Source organism: Nilaparvata lugens, chromosome 10 (assembly GCF_014356525.2).
Source record: "Nilaparvata lugens isolate BPH chromosome 10, ASM1435652v1, whole genome shotgun sequence".
Lineage (NCBI taxonomy): Eukaryota > Metazoa > Arthropoda > Insecta > Hemiptera > Delphacidae > Nilaparvata > Nilaparvata lugens.
This window is the reverse complement of record NC_052513.1, coordinates 44,138,462-44,159,357: the sequence shown is the minus strand read 5'-3', so window position 1 is coordinate 44,159,357 and position 20,896 is coordinate 44,138,462. Positions and strand designations below refer to the sequence as shown.

Genomic DNA, 20,896 nt, shown 5'->3' with positions numbered 1-20,896 from the left:
AACAAGAATTATTCATCTGGTTTTACTTAATTATTAAGTAAAAATTATTTAAAAAATTTATTAAGTATATTTATTTATTTATTAAGTAAAAATAAGATTCAATTATCTCACCTATAAATATCTTTACCTAACTAACTGTGATGTCTTTAACTGATCTACAACTAATAATATTTATTGACAAATAATTCCCTGGCTGACAAATAATGTTTGTATAGTAGCTCTAATCGAATTTCCATCTAGCTGTTTACCCTATTGTCAATATTTTCAGTAGCAGAAGTCTTCGGAGTGATTTACAGAATTTAATTTGGATTTTCGTTTAATAATAATTTATTTATAACTACTATCTAAACAACTAATACACTATCTCTTATTATTGATATATTTTTTCTATTATTTTCTACTTATAGAATCTCTTTAAATCCAATTTATCAAATGGAAAAAGATCCTTACATTTATATTAAAAAATTCAGCAACTCTTCAAGGCCACTTTATTTATTTGGTGCTGCTTTTTTTAATCTAATATTTTAGGGAAAACTTCGCTCTAGTGATAAAATAGTATACGTGTAACATCTTGACAAATTATAATATTTCAGTAACTGGTTACCACATAAGGAAATGAATGAAAATAGTTTTGATAAAATTCACTAAATGTCAAGTAGTGTGGAAAAAATATGAGTACTGTAAAATTGTAACAATTGTAAGAATAATTGCAATGATAATACTGGCGAAATTCAAGATATGAAGTTGAAAATACAGTATCTCTAGGACCTATAATACAATAATAATGAATTATGTATTGACAGGTTTGGGACAGTTTTGTTGATAAATATAGAGAGAGACAGACAGTATATGAAATGTTGATTTCTCTTCTAATCATCAACTTCATTAGGCCTATGTATTTTTGTAAATGAATAGTGTAAATACAATCTAATGAACTGTAACAAGGATAAATAAACTTTTATAGATATAATTTTTTACTAGCTTAATTCAGACATTGCTAAGTACGAATATAGAGAAAATAATACATTATATAAAAATATTAATATATCTTGTCTCTGGTACAAAAGAGCGAAAGACATTGATATTGCTAAATTCAAAATGCAATTGTTTTAATAAATTTTAATAACAATACTCTATTTTCATACTGAATAATTTCTGGATTTTAGATCTGATGAGCAATGGATAATGTGGTCAACTCTGGTGCCCAAAAATAACATTTTCCACAAATGTGATAAATTTCACATGGGTTTAAATTATTAAGGCTGTGCAAAGGCTAAAAATAAACATTCTACTTGTGATATTTTTCAAAGATTTTCGATTTGTATATCACCAAGTTTTCTCAGGAAAACATTTTTTTCCGATCATTAATTTTTGAGATATGAGCACCTAAAGTTTAAATTTTTGGGACAGAACATTTCAAATTCGGTAGGAGATGAATACATAAGATTTGAAGGATTGATTCTCCATGATCTAGTAAAATAAAAATTTTCTGAAAATATAAATTTTTGAGAAAGTTATTCAATTTACTAAAAATGACCAAAAATAACTTCTTGTTGAGTTATTTTTGGTAAATTGAATAACTTTATCAAAAATTTATATTTTCAGAGAATTCTCGTTTCAATAGATCTACTATACCATAAAGAATCAATCCTCCAAATCTCATGGATTTATCTCTTACTGAATTTGAAATGTGCTGCTCCAAAAATTTAAACTTTAGGCGCTCATATCTCAAAAAATAATGATCGGAAAAAATGTTTTCCTGAGAAAACTTTTTCATTTTGATACCTTGATGATATACAAATCGAAAAACTTTGAAAAATATCACCATTAGAAAATTTATTTTCAGCCTTTGCACAGCCTTAAATATTAAAAACTAGCAAATAGTTTTTACCCAAAAATGACATTTTCCACAAATGATGTGAAAAAATTCCATATTTCAAAACTAGCAATTTCTATTATAGGTTTACATAGTTTTAGTACGTTTTTGTGAGTAATATTTGAATGAAATAGGTTTATTTCAATGAAAAATGACACCAAGACACAACTTTCGTTTTCTTTTTCCTTTCTAATGCCAGAGATTATTTCAAGGATGTCTCACCAGTCTAATTTAATTTATGTTAAAAGTCCAGTTCTGAATAAACATCAGTAGCGCACGCGCCTCCAAACTCAACTGTATAAGAAACTCATGACTAAATGACCACGTCACCCGTAGTTAATGCTAAGTGAGCTCTGAATATTACCCACCTTTGAGTAGCCTTTAATTGACATTTGTAACCCGTGTTTCCTGCTTCCTTAGTGAACATTCACATATTATAATGGCAGTGGAGAAAGATAGCAGAACAGTGTTGCCGATTGTCTGACTTGCCACTGCATTCTATAGAGGATAACTGATACCGGTATATCTGATGTAATTCATCAACTGTTCATTCTTGTTTAAAATTAATCAATCATATTTTATTTGACAATAAAATAGATTTTTCAATGAATTTTTTGACCGAGCGAAGTGAGGTCTAAGATTCAAGTCGACGGTTTTTGCATTTCTCTTTATGTTTAAATGTTTATATGTTGCGCATTTACGGCGAAACGTAGCAATAAATTTTCATGAAATTTGACAGTCATGTTCCTTTTTAAATTGTGCATCGACGTATATACAAGGTTTTTGGAAATTTTGAATTTTAAGGATAAGATAAAAGGAAAAGGAGCCTCCTTCATACGCCAATATTAGAGTAAAAATCAGACTATAGAATTATTCATCATAAATCAGCTGTCGAGTGGATTATAAATTGCATGCTATGACGCATGCAATTCAATAATCTCAATGTAACTTGGAGAAAAATCAGCTGCTGTGTGGACTATTGATTGCATTCCTTATTGAATGCAATTTTTATGCACTATTAAATGAACTATTGATTGCATACAATTAATAAGTTATCAGGTCTGGCTGCAACTGTCTACAACGTTGATGGAAAGATACATTTTCAAGATGTTCGATGTTTTTGAACGGGTAGTATTATAGTCAACTACTGTCTACTAACGTTGATGGAAATATACATTTTCAAGATATTCGATGTTTTTGAACGGGTAGTATTGTAGTCCACTAAACAGGTGATTTATGATTAATAATATTCTACAGACTGATTTTTAATCTAATATTGGCGTATGAAGAAGGCTCCTTTTTCCTTTTATATTATCCTTGAAATGCTAAATTTCCAAAAACCTTGTATATACGTCGACGCGCAATTTAAAAAGGAACATACCTGTCAAATTTCATGAAAATCTATTACCGCGTTTCGCAGTAAATGCGCAACATATAAACATTTAAACATTAAGAGAAATGCCAAACCGTCGACTTGAATCTTAGACCTCACTTCGCTCGGTCAATTATCAAACAATTAGAATACTACTGTCTAAGATTTAATTATTATTATTAAAATTACCATCTGTTGTCTGAGATTTAATTCTTATTAAAATTTCCCTGTGTTGTCTAAAATTTCCTATCCTGAAATAATTATTTTGTTTCGACTCATGTCTTCAGGAATCAAATCATCCAATCAGTTCTAGAAATAGATGATAATGATGTGTTTCACCGCTTTCCTGTATTCCCGTATGTGTTTACTAGTAAAAAACTACATTTCCTAGTTCATTGAGTAAACTACAATGGAATAATAACTTGCTACCGGCAACCGTTTATGGTAGCAAAAACTCAACCAGTATAATGTCGTTTTTAAGGTTATTATCTCAACACACCAGCTCAAGCAAAACAACCATCTTATAATGGAAATATCACTGCAATTAATAGTTAAAAAATTGAAGATTAACCCCCCAAAATGACTAAGATTCAAGATTCAGATTCAAGATTCTTTATTGCCAGAACAACTTTACATTGTATGAGCACGTCAAAAAAATAATAACAATAATATAACTCTTGTGAAATAAAAGAGAAATTATGATATAAAATAAAGCATTAAGATAATAGAAATCGTGTAATATATGAAAATATTACAATAACAATTTGACTTAGTTAAAAACAAACTACAATTCATATTAATAATATTTAATAAGTTATTTAGTTTTACCAAAAATTAAAAGGTACATGTTGCATGATGAGCATTGATTATATTGAACACTGGAGATAGCCTACTCATCCACCGAATAGTAGGCACTCTCTGTCAATTTACTTTTTAAAATCTGTTTGAATTTATAGATTGGCAGCTCTCTAATTTCTAAAGAAAGATTGTTAAAATTTTGGCTTGTTGAAAAATATGGCTATCTCTTGAAAATGAAGTCTCTTGAAAATGACTTCTCTAAGAAAATGAAGCTTTATGTAGAAATTTGATGGTAAATTATTTATCTTGGAGTCGTTTCCAGTTTTTATACTGAGGTCCACGTTATAATGGCAGTGTTCGATTAGCAATGGTATTGCTATCCTTGTCTAGCATTCAACAAAGCGGATAGCGCTATCTCTTTCTCGCTTTGCTCTGTTGCCATATCGTCTTTCAAGAATGTAGAATTAGTAATTTATTAACAAAATATTACATCTCCATTATGGAAAATTATAATTTCTTGCATAATAAAATATAATTGATTATTCCAAACGAGAATGAACAGTTGATATTACATCAATAAACCTGTATCAGCTACCGTCAATGGAAGGCATTGACAAGATAGAGGATTGACAACGTTGTTTTCCTATTTTTCTCCACTGCCATTATAACGTGGACCTCACTAAAGTTAAGCCTATATTAAGCAATCTTTGTACTTTTAATGTCGTTTTTAAGGTTATTATATCAACACACCAGCTCAAGCTAATCAACCATCTTATAATGGAAATATCACTGCAATTAATAGTTAAAAAATTGAAGAACCCCGAAAATTACTAAGAAGATGAAGCGTTATGTAGAAATTTTATGGTAAATTATTTATCTTAGAGTCGTTACCTTACAGTGAGGTCCAGGTTATAATGGCAGTGTTCGATTAGCAATGGTATTGCTATCCTTGTCTAGCATTCAACAAAGCGGATAGCGCTATCTCTTTCTCGCTTTGCTCTGTTGCCAGATCGTCTCTTAACAATGTAGAATTATTAATTAATCAACAAAATATTACATCTTAATTATGAAAATTCATTATTAAATTATTGAAGAATATAATTTATTGCATAATGAAATTATTTTTAACGAAAATGAACCGTTCACTAAACCTGTATCAGCTACCGTCTATAGAAAGCATTGACAAGACAGAGGATCGGCAACGTTGTTCTCCTATCATTATTAACAAAATATTTCATCTTAATTATGAAAATTCATTATTCAATTATTGACGAATATAATTCATTGCATAATAAAATATAGTTGATTATTCTAAACGAGAATGAACAGTTGATATTACATCAATAAACCTGTATCAGCTACCGTCAATGGAAGGCATTGACAAGATAGAGGATTGACAACGTTGTTTTCCTATTTTTCTCCACTGCCATTATAACGTGGACCTCACTAAAGTTAAGCCTATATTAAGCAATCTTTGTACTTTGAACTGACAGTCCTAGAATTGTTATCACTTGACAATTTTAACGGTTTTTGTCTCACATCTCATATCTCACATTATTGTGAACACACACACTCTCTGCTGTAATCAAAGACATTTTTAATTTATCTTTGTCCCAAAATTTATGATAACCAATCAAGTTAATCGTCCATTTATTTCATAATTTCTGTAATGTTTGTTTATCCACACATTGCTCAATTAAAATAAAAAAAATGTTCTCAAATTTAAGACCACCATTCAATCAATCGAACATATCTCCGAAATATTTAGAATTTATTTCATAACTTACTGTAATAGCCAAATATGCTTTTCCGGAAGTTTTTGTTTGTTTTTAATATAGCTCAACAGATTTTTATGGCGGAAGAAAAGGCTTATCAGCCACAGCTTCTTTGAAATTCTTTATTCTACATAGACTCTCGTGTTTACTGTCTTACAAAGAAAGTTAGTAGGGATTGTTTTGTATAGTTATTTCTGAATTATTGACCGAGCGAAGTGAGGTCTAAGATTCAAGTCGACGTTTTGGCATTTCTCTTAATGTTTAAATGTCTATATGTTGAGCATTTACTCTTGAATGTTTAAATGTTTATATGTTGCGCATTTACGGCGAAACGCGGTAACAGATTTTCATGAAATTTGACAGGTATGTTTCTTTTTTAATTGCGCGTCGACGTATATACAAGGTTTTTGGAAATTTTGCATTTCAAGGATAATATAAAAGGAAAAAGGAGCCTCCTTCATACGCCAATACTAGAGTAAAAATCAAACAATAGAATTATTCATCATAAATCAGCTGACAAGTGATTACACAGATGTGTGGAGAAGCCAGTCTTATTGCTGTATTTCCATAAAGTCTATAGTTTCAATCAGGTACTTGTGGATGAGAATACTGCGTGAGGTCTACTGTTCACAGAACTGCTAGTTATTGTTATAGTAGTATACATGGGTACTGTGCTATAAATCTATAAAAATGTTGATATAGTGAGGTCCACGTTATAATGGCAGTATTCGATTAACACTGGTGTTGTTATCCTCGTCTATCATTCGACAAAGCAGGTAGCGCTGCCCTTTTCTAGCTCAGCAACGTTTCCAGATGGTTTTTTGAACAATGATGAAAGAAAATTGTTTAACAAATTATTCAATCTCAATTATAAAAATGTATTATTTAATTATTGATAAATATAATCTCTTAACGAATAAAATATATATTGAATGAAAAACACTAAGAAATTGTCAAAAAACCACAGATTTATTGATACTTAGAAAGACCGGTTCTAAGATTCTAAGTATCAATAAATCAGTGGTTTTTTGACAATTTCTTAGTCTTTTTCATTCAATATGAATAATTACCACAATATCAACTTCTCAACTACACAAAAAAAGAATAAAATATAATTGATTATTTTAAACAATGATGAACACTTACTGTAATATTACATTAGATATACCAATGTCAACTATCATTTATAGAGGGCAGTGTCAAGGCAGAGAATCGGCTACTCTGTTCTCCACTGCCATTATAACGTCGACCTCATAGTTAATTCATCTTAGAAAGAAAAATAAAAATCACAGTACCCTTTATGAATTATTTAATCACAACATGTTTCGGACATTGATGCCATTTTCAAGTGAAAAATTTTTATTTTTCTTTCTATTTCTATAAAAAGTAGCCCTATACAGAAAAGAGATAAATTAATTCATCTTTTTTAATCCAATATTTATGAAATAATATTTTGTAATTCATAGATCTACTTATTTTCTATGTAAACCTCCAGTAAATAAAGAGTAAATCCTAGAATATTAAATCAAAATTTTATTCACATTTAAAACTAAAAACTGAAAATAAAATTGATTCCAGTTGCAGATTCACCCAATAACCTTGTCTGAGTATTTTATCACACACATCAATAATTCTGCACTCTCTGTAGTAATGTAGGAAGTTCCCAATTCCCACGGTATTGCATAAAAAATGGCCTTGAGTTGTAATAGCTATTGAATTATACATTTTAAAAGGATTTTCCAATTTCAGAGAAAATTCTTCAGTATTGACTTCCTTGAGTTATAAATAGAAGGTTCACGTGTATACCGGTCACAATAATTTGTTACATAAGGCATCAAAGTGTTTGCCAAATTCAGTGAGTTATAGAGAATATTAAATCAATAATTATTCAGTATTTTCAAGTTAGAATTAACACTTGGCATAGAGATGTTGTAGAATTTCTCCATATTATGGTGAAGTAAAAAGATATTGTCAATTCCACATAATGGATTATCTATATATATAAAAGCGAAATGGCACTCACTCACTGACTGACTCACTCACTCACTCACTCACTCGCAGAACTAAAAATCTACCGGACCAAAAACGTTCAAATTTGGTAGGTATGTTCAGTTGGCCCTTTAGAGGCGCACTAAGAAATCTTTTGGAAATATTTTAACTCTAAGGGTGGTTTTTAAGGGTTTAAAGTTCGTCTTTTAGCATGTATATTCTTCTTCTCCCAATCTCTTAATTATAATTGAAATTTCCAGATCATATATCATATGTTACTATAGAACTATAATCTAGATAGAGTACCTCTTCGAAACAGTTGCTAACTGGCAACTAAATTAATAGTTTTGTCAGGTTGGCATTAAGTTGAGTTGACTTTGTTAGGTTGGCACCAAGTTGAAGATTTCAATGCATGTATCGCGGAAAAATTGATTGGGCACTGCTACTTCAATCCTGGGAATATTATATTACTAGCCGTCAGGCTCGCTTCGCTCGCCATATCCGTTTAGCCAAACGTTTAGTCTGGACCCCCGACTGGATTGTCCTAACATATGATAAAAATGCTCAAATGAAAAATGCAGGCGAGCGAAGCGAGCCTGCTGATCTCATTCTTGGACGATCCAGTCGGGGGTCCAGGGGGCGGAGCCCCCTGGCTACACGGATGTGGTGAGCGAAGCGAGCCTGACGGCTAGTGTAATATATACTATACTATGTGGAATTGACAATATCTTTTTATTTCAGGTGATGGTTTCTTGATCCATTCCGAGCTGCTTTGTATTAACACACTTTTTTATGTATTTGAACACGACATGCAGTCAATTATTAAGTAAATAATTAAAAACTTTTACTTACTGATTGAAGTACTTTCAATCGTCTAGCGATCATTTTCAACAGTGAAAATGATCGTTGACTGTTTGAAAATTTGACTGTTGAAAATGATCGCTAGACGATTGAAAGTGCTTCAGTCAGTAAGTAAAAGTTTTTAATTATTTACTTAATAATTGACTGCATGTCGTGTTCAAATACATAAAAAAGTGTGTTTTTATTTCACCTTAATTTTCAAGTTATTTGAATTGAAGTCACATTCTTTTTATACAACTTCCAATAATTCATTTTTACCATAGGTAAGGAAGTATTGCTTTCCGAAAAAAATTAAGGTACCCCGATTTCTAAATTTCTATACGTTTCAAGGTCCCCTGAGTCCAAAAAACTGGTTTTTGGGTATTGGTGTGTGTGTGTGTGTGTGTGTGTGTGTGTGTGTGTGTGTGTGTGTGTGTGTGTGTGTGTGTGTGTGAGTGTATGTGAGAGTGTATGTGCGTCTGTGTACACGATATCTCATCTCCCAATTAACGGAGTGACTTGAAATTTGGAACTTAAGGTCCTATCACTATAGGGATCCGACACGAACAATTTCGATCAAATGCGATTCAAGATGGCGGCTAAAATGGCGAAAATGTTGTCAAAAACAGGGTTTTTCGTGATTTTCTCGGAAACGGCTCCAACGATTTTGATCAAATTCATACGTAAAATAGTCATCGATATGCTCTATCAACTGCCACAAGTCCCATATCTGTAAAAATTTCAGGAGCTCCGCCCCATCAATGCAGATAGATTCCCAATTCAGATACAATTGAAACAAAAAAAATCAAGTGGAGTAGATTGAGCATGAAAATCTCTACATTTATTGTTCAGTAACATTTTCACCTAAAATTGAAAGTAAGCTTTAAATTTGAGAAAATGTGATTATTCAATTGCAAATTATTGTTGATTCTATTAAATCATTCACTATGAAGAGATAGCAGATCTCATGTGTGTCTCCAGCGTTATTGCCCTGTCACCAGCTGGCTCAAATCTTTGAATAGTAGACTTGAGATGCGCGGTAACACTAGCGTCAGGTGATCAATTTTCATAACGGCAAGGAAAGTTGTGTGAGTGCGTCACACCAAATTTTTTAAATGAATTAATAAATAAGTACAAAAGTAGTCTCCACTCTATAGTTTATATAGGCCTATCTCCAACACTGAAGCTTTGAAAACTTGATCTACTGAAACCTTGAATTTAAAGTCTATTACCAGTTAATCAGTTGAGTAGGCCTAGTTAAGACGTGATGATGCGTCATTCATGCATTTCCTATCCCGTACATGTCTATGAAGTTTATTTCCTTCATTATGTTTAAGATGATATTGTAATATTCAATTTTCGTATAAATTAACCACTATGATCTGAAGCGCGTACTAAAAACAACCAAAATAAGGAAAAATTTTCTCACTTAATCTACGTCACGGTTTTATTTACATTCTGCAATATTAATATATTTGTATCTAATTGTAAATAATAATGTTGATGTCATCGGTGAAATATTTATCGAATTTGTGCTCTTACTGACAAACATGTTGTGTTTTCATACACATATTAATTAGTGTATATGATCATAGAGTAAAGATACTGTTTAATTGTCTGTTATGTTAAAGTGTCTATTTATTTGTCTCTGATATATCTACAGTATCAAATCCGTATTTTTGTTGAATTAGAACAATATAGAACTTCCTCAATGATCTTTCCACCATGGAATGCCATCAACTGACAAATGACTGATAATATTGTAATCAATTTTAGCTAGTTGCTATTTAGACTATTCATTTCAAAATCAATGAAATTTTGGCATGAGATAAAGATGTTCAATGTGATGTCTCAAAATAGCGACTACCTCTATTAATTTCGGCTTAGACCTATATTTTTTTGTAAATAATTTGTTTAGTATAACAGAAGTTTATCGGTCTATTTAGCATGAGAGTAATTTATGTAATGTTTGCTATTAAAAGAACAACTTAATTACAACGACAGGGGATCAATTTAAACAAAATAAAACCAATAAACCAATCTTTATGTTAGAAAAATAATGAAATTTTTTTATTAAATAAATTAAATTAATTACAACGGCAGGGGCTCAATTTAAACAATATCAAACCAATCTTTATTTAAAAAAAAAATAATGAACACTTATTTACAATAAAGTTGAATTTATAAAGTGGAGAGAATTTTGCACATCACAATAAATCGATTATAATATATTCATTTCAATTTCACAACGAAATTAATATTATTCATTACCTATCTAATTTATACATACAATTAATTCAGTTGATGAATAGGAAACCAAACAAATTCTATTGCTGAAGTTCAAGTTGAAATTCAGGAACTTTTTCATTTCGTCTAAATTCTCATGATTATCACATAAGCTGCGTTTACACCAAAGTTATTAACAAAATGTTAATAGCTTAATCCTTATAGATTCTATTAGATTGAACGGAACTTGACAAACACATATGTTTATCATGTGTATGATAAGTTATGTTCAATCTAATAGAATCTATAAAGATTAATCTATTAACAATTTGTTAATAACTTTGGTGTAAACGCAGCTTTAAATAATCAATTATTAATCGATTATGTTGATGGTTAAATAAATTATAGTAATTTTGTAAACTCATCTTATGAATGAAATGTAAAACAACCGACCATCAATGAGCCTTTACAATCAGCTGATGGCACACTAAAGCTGCGTTTACACCAAAGTTATTAACAAAATGGTTATAACTATATATTCTATTAGATTGAACATAACTTATCATACACATGATGAACATATGTGTTGTCAAGTTCCGTTCAATCTAATAGAATCTATAAAGTTATTAACATTTTTGTTAATAACTATGGTGTAAACGCAGCTTTAATCATTGTAAACCTGGAATTTCACCTGAAAAAGGAACGAACGTTTGAGGAGTTTTCTGCCAGTGACACTGAAAAGTAATACAAACTGAATGTCAGACCATTATTATGTAAAGGTCATTACAAGCGTGAACTTGAATCTCTTCTGCAGAATTATAACTATTTACATTTGCGGTAGTATTTCAGGAAATGGGATGTGCAATTATAATCATGCAACTGTATAGTCGGGTCCACTTTATAATGGCAGCATTTAATAAGCAATGGTATTGCTATCCTTGTCTATCATTCAACAAAGCGGATAGCGCTATCTCTTTCTCGCTTTGCTCTGTTGCCAGATTGTCTTTTAACAATGTTGAATTAATAATTAATCAACAAAATATTTCATCTTAATTATGAAAAATATAATTTCTTGCTTAATAAAATATAATTGATTGTTTTAAACGAGAATGAGCAGTTAATATTACATCAATAAACCTGTATCAGCTACCGTCTATAGAAGGCATTGACAAGACAGAAGATCGGCAACGTTGTTCTTATATCCTTCTCCACTGCCATTATAACGTGGACCTCACTGTAGGAAGAATTATTAGCTTCAAAGCTACTCCGTCATGAACATTGAAATTGCAAAATTTCCACTGTGTGATCATGGTTGAACATTTCATTATTAGGCCTGCCTGTTAGCATGAAATATGTCGAAATTCACAGTTAAACTACAGTAAATAATCATGATCTTTTTAGGATCTTCTTATGATCTCCTGTTGAGCATGAAATATTGTCGAAATTCACAGTTAAACTACAGTAAATAATTATGATCTTTTTCCATACTTATATTCATATCTGATAGTATTTTGTATCTTATTGGTTAATATAAATTTGTCAACTTATGTGGTACTTTATTGATTTATTGATTCATACAATATGGTATTTATGGTTATGATTCAGTATTTATGGGAAATAAATACAACATTTACGACGGAATGACAGGATCGAAGGAGCAACAAGAGCAATATGGCTACAAACCTTATAAGCAAGATGAGAAAATAGGAAAATTAATAAATACTTCTAGCATGAAATGAATTTTGAGAGAGAGAAAGAGTATTTTTTATATCTGTCTCTAGAGTTCACTTTGAACTTGAATCTCTTAAAATTACTCTAAAGAAATTAATTTTGAGACTGAAAATGATAGGGGAGAAAAATGAGATAACCTTGTGCTATTCCTCTCCCAAATTTAGATAAGGTTACACATAGTCCGAAATAGGTAGGTCTTGTATGTTCACTTCACAAAATTGTCAGTACTTAATTATTTTCACAAAGTAGATTTTTATATTTAGATGCTTCAAAACCAAACATAGAAGAAACATTTCACATTATTATCAATAAAATAAGAAATATTCCCATATTAAAGAAATAATTTTGAAAAAACCAAACATAGAAGAAACATTTCACATTATTATCAATAAAATAAGAAATATTCACATTTTAAAGAAATAATTCTGAAACTTATTTGTTTGAAACTCATCCACATCTACAATAGTATCTGAGAATATTGTAATAAACTCTGTACGTCAATTAAAACTTCCATTAACTAATACAAATTTGATTTGTTTCTTTTGTTGATGTAAGACATTTTTCTTGAATGAAATTGGTCATCATATCGTGGAACTCGACTTCACTAAAGTACTGAATCAAAATTCGGTGGAGGAACAGTTCTGGGATGTGCCTGTTGGTCCTCCCCCAATTATTTTAATGAATCAATAAATTAAATTAATGAAAAGTTTGGTTTTGAAGCATCTAAATTTAAAAATATACTTTGCGAAAATAGTTAAGGACTGAAAATTTTGTGAAGTGAACAACTACAAGACAACCTATTTCGGACTATGTGTAACCTTATCTAACCCTTAGACTACCAAATAGGTAGTCTATGACTACCGTCATAGTTAATAGTCTATGTTTATCTCTACTACAAGACTTAACCTATTTCGGACTATGTGTAACCTTATCTAACCCTTAGACCACCAAATAGGTAGTCTATGACTACCGTCATAGTTAATAGTCATATAATAGTCTATGAAGCTTGTTCCGTCAAATATCAAATAACGATTTTTACCATTGGGATAATATGTCCCAAAAAAAACACGATAAAATGAATAAAATTTAGTGAATAGCTTTGCAATTTCAAGTTCACTTGTTATTATTGACATCATATGAAGTTATTTACTTACTTTCAACTCAAAATGACACTGCAAATCACATTAGAACAGCTTCATTCAGCACAAAACCAGCATCTGACAAATGTATGCATGAGAGCATAAATATAACCACAATATAACCTCAATTCACAATAATATGGCGATCAGATAGTTCTTAACAGCTGATGTATTCTACAGAATATACCCTAGACTACAGCTGGGATTCATTACTGTGTAGTTTAGATGATCTATTCCCCCACTGGGATTCGATGAACTTCTATTGGGACATATTGTCCCAGTTGTAGTCTGAGGTTGGTCATTTCTGCTGGGACATATTGGTAGTCTAAGGGCTAAATTTGGGAGAGGAATAGCACAAGGTTACCTTATTTTTTCTCTCCCTATCATTTTGATGATGTACTTATTGTAAGTGTGAATCAATAAAGAATAAAGAACAAATTATTTTAATGAATTGTATATCAATGACTCGATAAAATGAATGAATGAAAATTAAATATTAAATTTATTTTGTTGCAGTTGAAAATGGAGGTGGAGGCTGATTTAGGAGCCGAATCTATGAAAGATGAGTCGTTCTTCGGACCATTAGACATTCTACTCATCACAGCCCTGCTAGGAATAGCTGCATGGTGGTTCATGAAAGATAAGAAGAAGGAAGATGGTTACAAGTCCTATTCGATCCAGTAAGTTTATCAATAAATACTCAGAATTACACTTAGAATAGAATACAGACTGCGGCAGCAAAACGTCCTGTTTTTAATTGTATATACAACTCTGTATATCTTAACTCTATATATTCTCAACTCTCTTATGTTGAACAAAATTTCATAACTCAGTATTTGAATTGAATGAAAGATTATAATCACATTTTGAATTATGAATAGAAAAATCCTTGCTAACTACAATGACCTAAGTAATGGAATTTAGGATAAATATTAACAGACTTAGAACTGTAAAAGAGGATGAGAGGCACTGTAAAAGTTGGACCACTGGGAAAGAAAATGCAGGAGACAAGGATGAGGTGGTTTGGGCATGTACAGCGACGGGAGGAGGATTATGTTGGACAGGATTTGGTTTTGGATGGTGCGAGAGGACGAGGTAGACCTAGGATGAGGTGGGGAGATAGAATAGCGGCTGACTTGCGGGAGAGTGGTTGGAGGAGAGAGAGCAAGCATTGGATAGGGCTTTGTGGAGAGGCAGACTAAGAGGAAGGAATGCCGACACCATTTAAATGGGATAAGGTACAGTCAAAGGAGAAGAAGAAGAAGAAGAAGAAGAAGAAGAAGAAGAAGAAGAAGAAGAAGAAGAATAAGAAGATGAAGAAGAAGAATAAGAAGATGAAGAAGAAGAATAAGAAGAAGAAGAAGAAGAGAAGAAGAAGAAGAAGAAGAAGAAGAAGAAGAAGAAGAAGAAGAAGAAGAAGAAGAAGAAGAAGAAGAAGAAAAAAGAAAAGAAGAGAAGAAGAAGAAGATAAGAAGAGAAGGAGAAGGAGAAGGAGAAGGAGAAGGAGAAGGAGAAGGAGAAGGAGAAGGAGAAGGAGAAGGAGGAGAAGGAGAAGGAGAAGGAGAAGGAGAAGAAGAAGAAGATACAACTCTGTATGAATAAGAAATTATGTATTTATTTTTTCTAATGTAGACACATACAGAGTGAGTCATATGTATGAGAACCCTTCAATAAGTTGGAGACTGTTGTAAACTCAACCTACCACATAATTGAACATCATCTTTTAGGTTATTTAGTCAAATCAGAATAAAAAATAAAAATACTTACACAATTCCCTGATATTCAGATTACCTCAGATTTGCTAGAGCTATCACCTTCCACTTCTGCTTTCGGAAGTGCTTAGTAAACAACTATTCTCATTATATATATATATATATATATATATATATATATATATATATATATATATATATATATATATATATATTGTTTATTTTTGTGTGTGGCGAAAAATAGCGTTTGCACTACGGGCAAAAATGTTTTTCCGGCTCTCAATCTTTTCTAGTCCTCGGCCTACGGCCTCGGACTTGAAAACCGATTTCGAGCCGGAAAAATCTCATTTTCTGCTCTAGGTGCAAAATATACTATACCATTAAGTAATGTATATTATTATTGTATGTCTCTGGAAGAAATTTAAGGTGATTGAAATTTAAGGAGAAAGTTGAGATACTGAGTAAGGACTGGGGAAAGTATAATATTATTATGGGAGAAAAGTGATATTGTAAGAGTACGTTACAAAAAAGAAGCCGTGGTACGTTGTATTTTAAAAGGATCAATTACTATAAGAAGTATTGTATCAGCTATCAAGGTCATAAGGATGAATAGGAGAGCTCAGGTCAAGAACCCGATCTAGATTGAACATTCTGCGTTGGTGTCGGCTAACAAATAATTCAATAAAGGAAAGTCACCAGTCACCTTCTCCATCATTAGTAAGTGAGTTTCCTATGGCTTTTTCCAGATATTTTTTCTTATATAATGTGACTAGCCGTCAGGGTCGCTTCGCTCGCCATATCCGTCTGGACCCCTAACTGGATCGACTATGAGTGAAATCAGCAGGCTCGCTTCGCTCGCCTGCATTTTTCATTTGAGCATTTTTATCATATGTTAGGACGATCCAGTCAGGGATCCAGACTAAACGTCTGGCTAAACGGATATGGCGTGCGAAGCGAGCCTGACTGCTAGTAATATAATATTTTCAGTATTGAAGTAGCAGTGCCAAATCAATTTTTCCGCGATAAATGCATTTAAATCTTCAACTTGGTGCCAACCTAACAAAGTCAACTCAACTTAATGCCAACCTGACAAAATTATTAATTTAGTTACCAGAACAACTGTTTCGAAGAGGTACTCTATCTAGATTATAGTTCTATAGTGACATATGGTATGGAAATTTCAATTATAATTAAGAGTTTGGGAGAAGAAGAATATACATGCTAAAAGACGAACTTTAAACCCTTAAAAACAACCCTTAGAGTTAAAATATTGCCAAAAGATTTCTTAGTGCGCCTCTAAAGGGCCAACTTAACATACCTACCAAATTTGAACGTTTTTGGTCCGGTAGATTTTTAGTACTGCGAGTGAGTGAGTGAGTGAGTGAGTGAGTGAGTCAGTCAGTCAGTCAGTGAGTGAGTGCCATTTCGCTTTTATATATATAGATTACTCCTAGTTGAACCGACCTACAATCAGCACAAATGATTATTCAACTTAATTTTTATTAAATTGTATTTAAATATTCTGCACTAGTTAGAAAAAATTTATTAATTGACCGAGCGAAGTGAGGTCTAAGATTCAAGTCGACGGTTTGGCATTTCTCTTAATGTTTGAATGTTTAAATGTTTATATGTTGCGCATTTACGGCGAAACGCGGTAATAGATTTTCATGAAATTTTACAGGTATGTTCATTTTTAAATTGCGCGTCGACTTATATACAAGGTTTTTGGAAATTTTGCATCTCAAGGATAATATAAAAAGAAAAAGGAGCCTCCTTCATACGCCAATATTAGAGTAAAAATCAGACTATAGAATTATTCATCATAAATCAGCTGACAAGTGATTACACAGATGTGTGGGGAAGCCAGTCTATTACTGTATTTTTTTGTATAAGGTCTATAGTTTCAATCAAAGACCTTAAAGATGTATGCATCTTTAATCTGGGTTTACACAAAAGTTATTAATAAAATGTTAATAACTTAATCCTTATAGATTCTATTAGATTGAACGGAAGTTGACAAACACACATCTTCATCATGTGTATGATAAGTTATGTTCAATATAATATAATCTTTAAGGATTGAGTTATTAACATTTTGTTGATAGCTTTGGTCTAATCGCAGCTTTAAGGTCTTTGGTTTCAATATTTCGTTTTGCAGTCATGGTATTATGCGTGCCCATTAGTATCAATACTCTCACATTCGAGAAACTAATTTAATAGGTGATTAAAAATAAACAAATGAACTAAATAATGCTGGAGAAATTATAATATTTTTGATTGTAAAAAATTTATTTTTATCAGATAGAAAGACTATCACGGAACTGGATGAATTATATCATATGGAATACAAATTCAAACGTGAACTGAGTTTGTTAACATTTAAAACAAGTGACATTAGGTACTTGTGGGTGATAATACTGCGTGAGGTTTACTGTTCACTGAACTACTAGTTATAGCTAGAACTAATGACTAGTTGCATAGCCACCTCTAATACAAGGCCCTGGCCTACGATATTGCAACGTCGCAGTGTAGGCCTAAAATCTATAACATGATTGGTGAAAAAGATTTTAAAAAATACCAGCTGATCTTTTTCACCAATCATGTATTAGATTCTAGGCCTACTTTGCGACGTTGCAATATCGTAGGCCAGGGCCTTGTATTAGAGGTGGCTATGTTAGTTGCCTTTAGGTCCCATTATAATGGGACCCATAATATGGGAAATGTGACTATAGTGAGGTCCACGTTATAATGGCAGTGTTTGACTAGCAATGGTATTGCTATCCTTGTCTATCATTCAACAAAGCGGATAGCGCTATCTCTTTCTCGCTTTGCTCTGTTGCCAGATCGTCTTTTAACAATGTAGAATTAATAATTAATCAACAAAATATTTCATCTTGATTTTGAAATTATTGAAAAATATAATTTCTTGCTTAATAAAATATAATTGATAATTTTAAACGAGAATGAACAGTTAATATTACACCAATAAACCTGTATCAGCTACCGTCTATAGAAGGCATAGACAAGACAAGGATCGGCAACATTGTTCACTGCCATTATAACGTGGACCTTATAGGAATTTAATTTGTTGATTTCCTATGTTGAAATTGATTAAATGAAACTAGATGAATGATGAAATATTTTTAATGTTGGAATGACAAAATTGAACTCTGGATAAAATATTGAAATAAAACTGTTACAAATGATAAACAAACTATACCAGTTGAAAACATCACAGGTGGCAATCACTGAAGTACTATACAAAATCAAATCAAATTTATTTCGTCAAATTGAAATCAATACAATGTAGACTATGAATCATAATAATAATAGACAAGCAAGAAATACATAATAAGATTCCATTTACGCGTAAACTCTTAAATTGAAAATAACTCGATTTCAATCTGACAAAGCCAGCAAAATCAATGAACAAATAAGATTATACAGCAGACTGGAATTCATGCATTTGTTTGAAATTAATTGGAACTATAAATTGTTAGTTTTTATTGAATCGACCCATTGATTTGCTATGCTTGTTGCAGGCCGACAGCACTCGGATCATCGTCAGATACGTCTGGCAATTCGTTCATCAAGAAGCTGAAGACGTCGGGTCGCAGCCTGGTAGCGTTCTACGGCAGTCAGACGGGCACAGGAGAGGAGTTCGCGGGTCGGCTGGCCAAGGAGGGTGTCCGCTACCAGATGAAAGGCATGGTCGCCGATCCTGAGGAGTACGATATGGTATACAATCAAAATACTATAACCTTTTCTAATTTATTATGATGCTCATCTTCTCCAAAAAAGTTGAACTAAAATATTGTTCAAACAAAATATTATAACGTTTTCAAATTAATCATGATGCTCACTTTCTCCAAAAAAGTTGAACTAAAATTGTAGTTCAATTTCTAGTCTACACTATTGCCGAGTCGCTGGCCAAGCCGGTAAGCTGGACCACGTTGGTCTTGCTATCCACACTGCAATGAGACCATTTGTGGATGCTCGGCTGGTCACTCGCCTTCACTCGACAAGAATCGGAGCGATGGCAAGCGAAGGCCAGTGAAGGCGAGCGCTGGCAAACCACTCATCCACACTCTCGCGCTCGTCGTCAATTGTACGCATTGGGCAAGAGTGTGGATGCGGCATACAGGTCGCTCTATCCAGAAAGGTTGAACTCACATTCTAGTTTAAACTGTCAGCTGGAAATACATTGGCTTGGTTGCACAAAAGCCTGTTAAATTTCAACCGTGATTAAATTACAAGAGAACCAATCAGAAGACTTCTCTCCAAGAAATGCCTCCTCTGATATTTTGTTCTCGTGTAATTTAATCATGATTAAAACTTGAGTGTTTTGTGCAACTGGGGCATTATAATAAATGAGATCATACATTGATGAAACGGGTCTTAGGTGGGCCGTCCTCTGGAACCGATTTTATCCGAACTAGCATCGGCCGAAAACTACCGAACTCGTCCGAAAGATCCTCCAACAAAGAAAGCTAAGATGATCGTCCATTGCAACAGGTTCATACGTCCATGCAGGGCCGTCTCCGGCCGATCAAGTTTTCGATCCGAATTGAATGGGATTTTCCGGCTCTATCCGGACGAAGTTGAGCTGAGGCAACATCATCCTAACCTCAAAATTGTTTCACAGTCTTGTCTGTTTTTGTTTTTTGAACTTCTTCTGTTTTATAAAGTTTTAACTATGGACAATGAAAAGTTGATAAGTTTGGTTCAAGATCATGCTCCATTGTGGGATATGCGAGACAAAAGATATCATCTTCGTGATGTTCAAAGGAATCTGTTAGTAATGAATAAGTAATGAATAACTAATTCAGTGGATTTTTGTTGAAGGTAAGATTATTGTAATTAATAACTAATTTAGTGGATATTTGTTGAAGGTAAGAGTATTGTAATGAATAACTAATTTAGTGGATATTTGTTTATTCGATTTTCAAAATCTCAATATAATATAATCATTATTTATGGAAAATTTCAGTTGCTATGATAGTAGTTAATTCAATAATTGGCAACTAGACTGATGTAAACGGTTCCAATGAATTAACGGCCGGCAGATTCGTCCGATCCAACGGCCGAATTATTGAATTAACTACTATCATAGCAACTGAAATTTTCCATAAATAATGATTATATTATATTGAGATTTTGAAAATCGAATAAACAAATATCCACTAAATTAGTTATTCATTACAATAATCTTGCCTTCAACAAATATCCACTGATCGGTTGCATACGGTTCCAGTGGACGGTTAACCTTATAGTTGATCCAACTTTGAAGAAAGCAATACTTAATGCTGTCTCAATTGAAACATATAATAGTAAATGCGACCATACATAGGTAACTGGTTTTAATGAAATTATTAAAGCCTTTTATAAGACCCATAGCATAGAATAATCAATCTACAGCTATGTATAGATATGTTATA

The 20,896-nt window shown here is 32.2% G+C and overlaps 1 protein-coding gene across 2 annotated transcripts in view; it reads left to right on the top strand.

Annotated features, from left to right (window-relative positions):
• The window catches only part of LOC111051254 (NADPH--cytochrome P450 reductase), an 87,683-nt gene that overhangs the window by 20,582 nt on the left and 46,205 nt on the right, over positions 1 to 20,896 (top strand). For both annotated transcript variants that reach the window (XM_039436947.1, XM_039436945.1), the window contains exons 2-3: positions 14,263 to 14,426; positions 19,001 to 19,196. In XM_039436947.1, coding sequence (XP_039292881.1) covers positions 14,269 to 14,426; positions 19,001 to 19,196 — 354 coding nt within the window. In that variant the 5' untranslated portion in view covers positions 14,263 to 14,268. The remainder of the gene's footprint in view (positions 1 to 14,262; positions 14,427 to 19,000; positions 19,197 to 20,896) is intronic.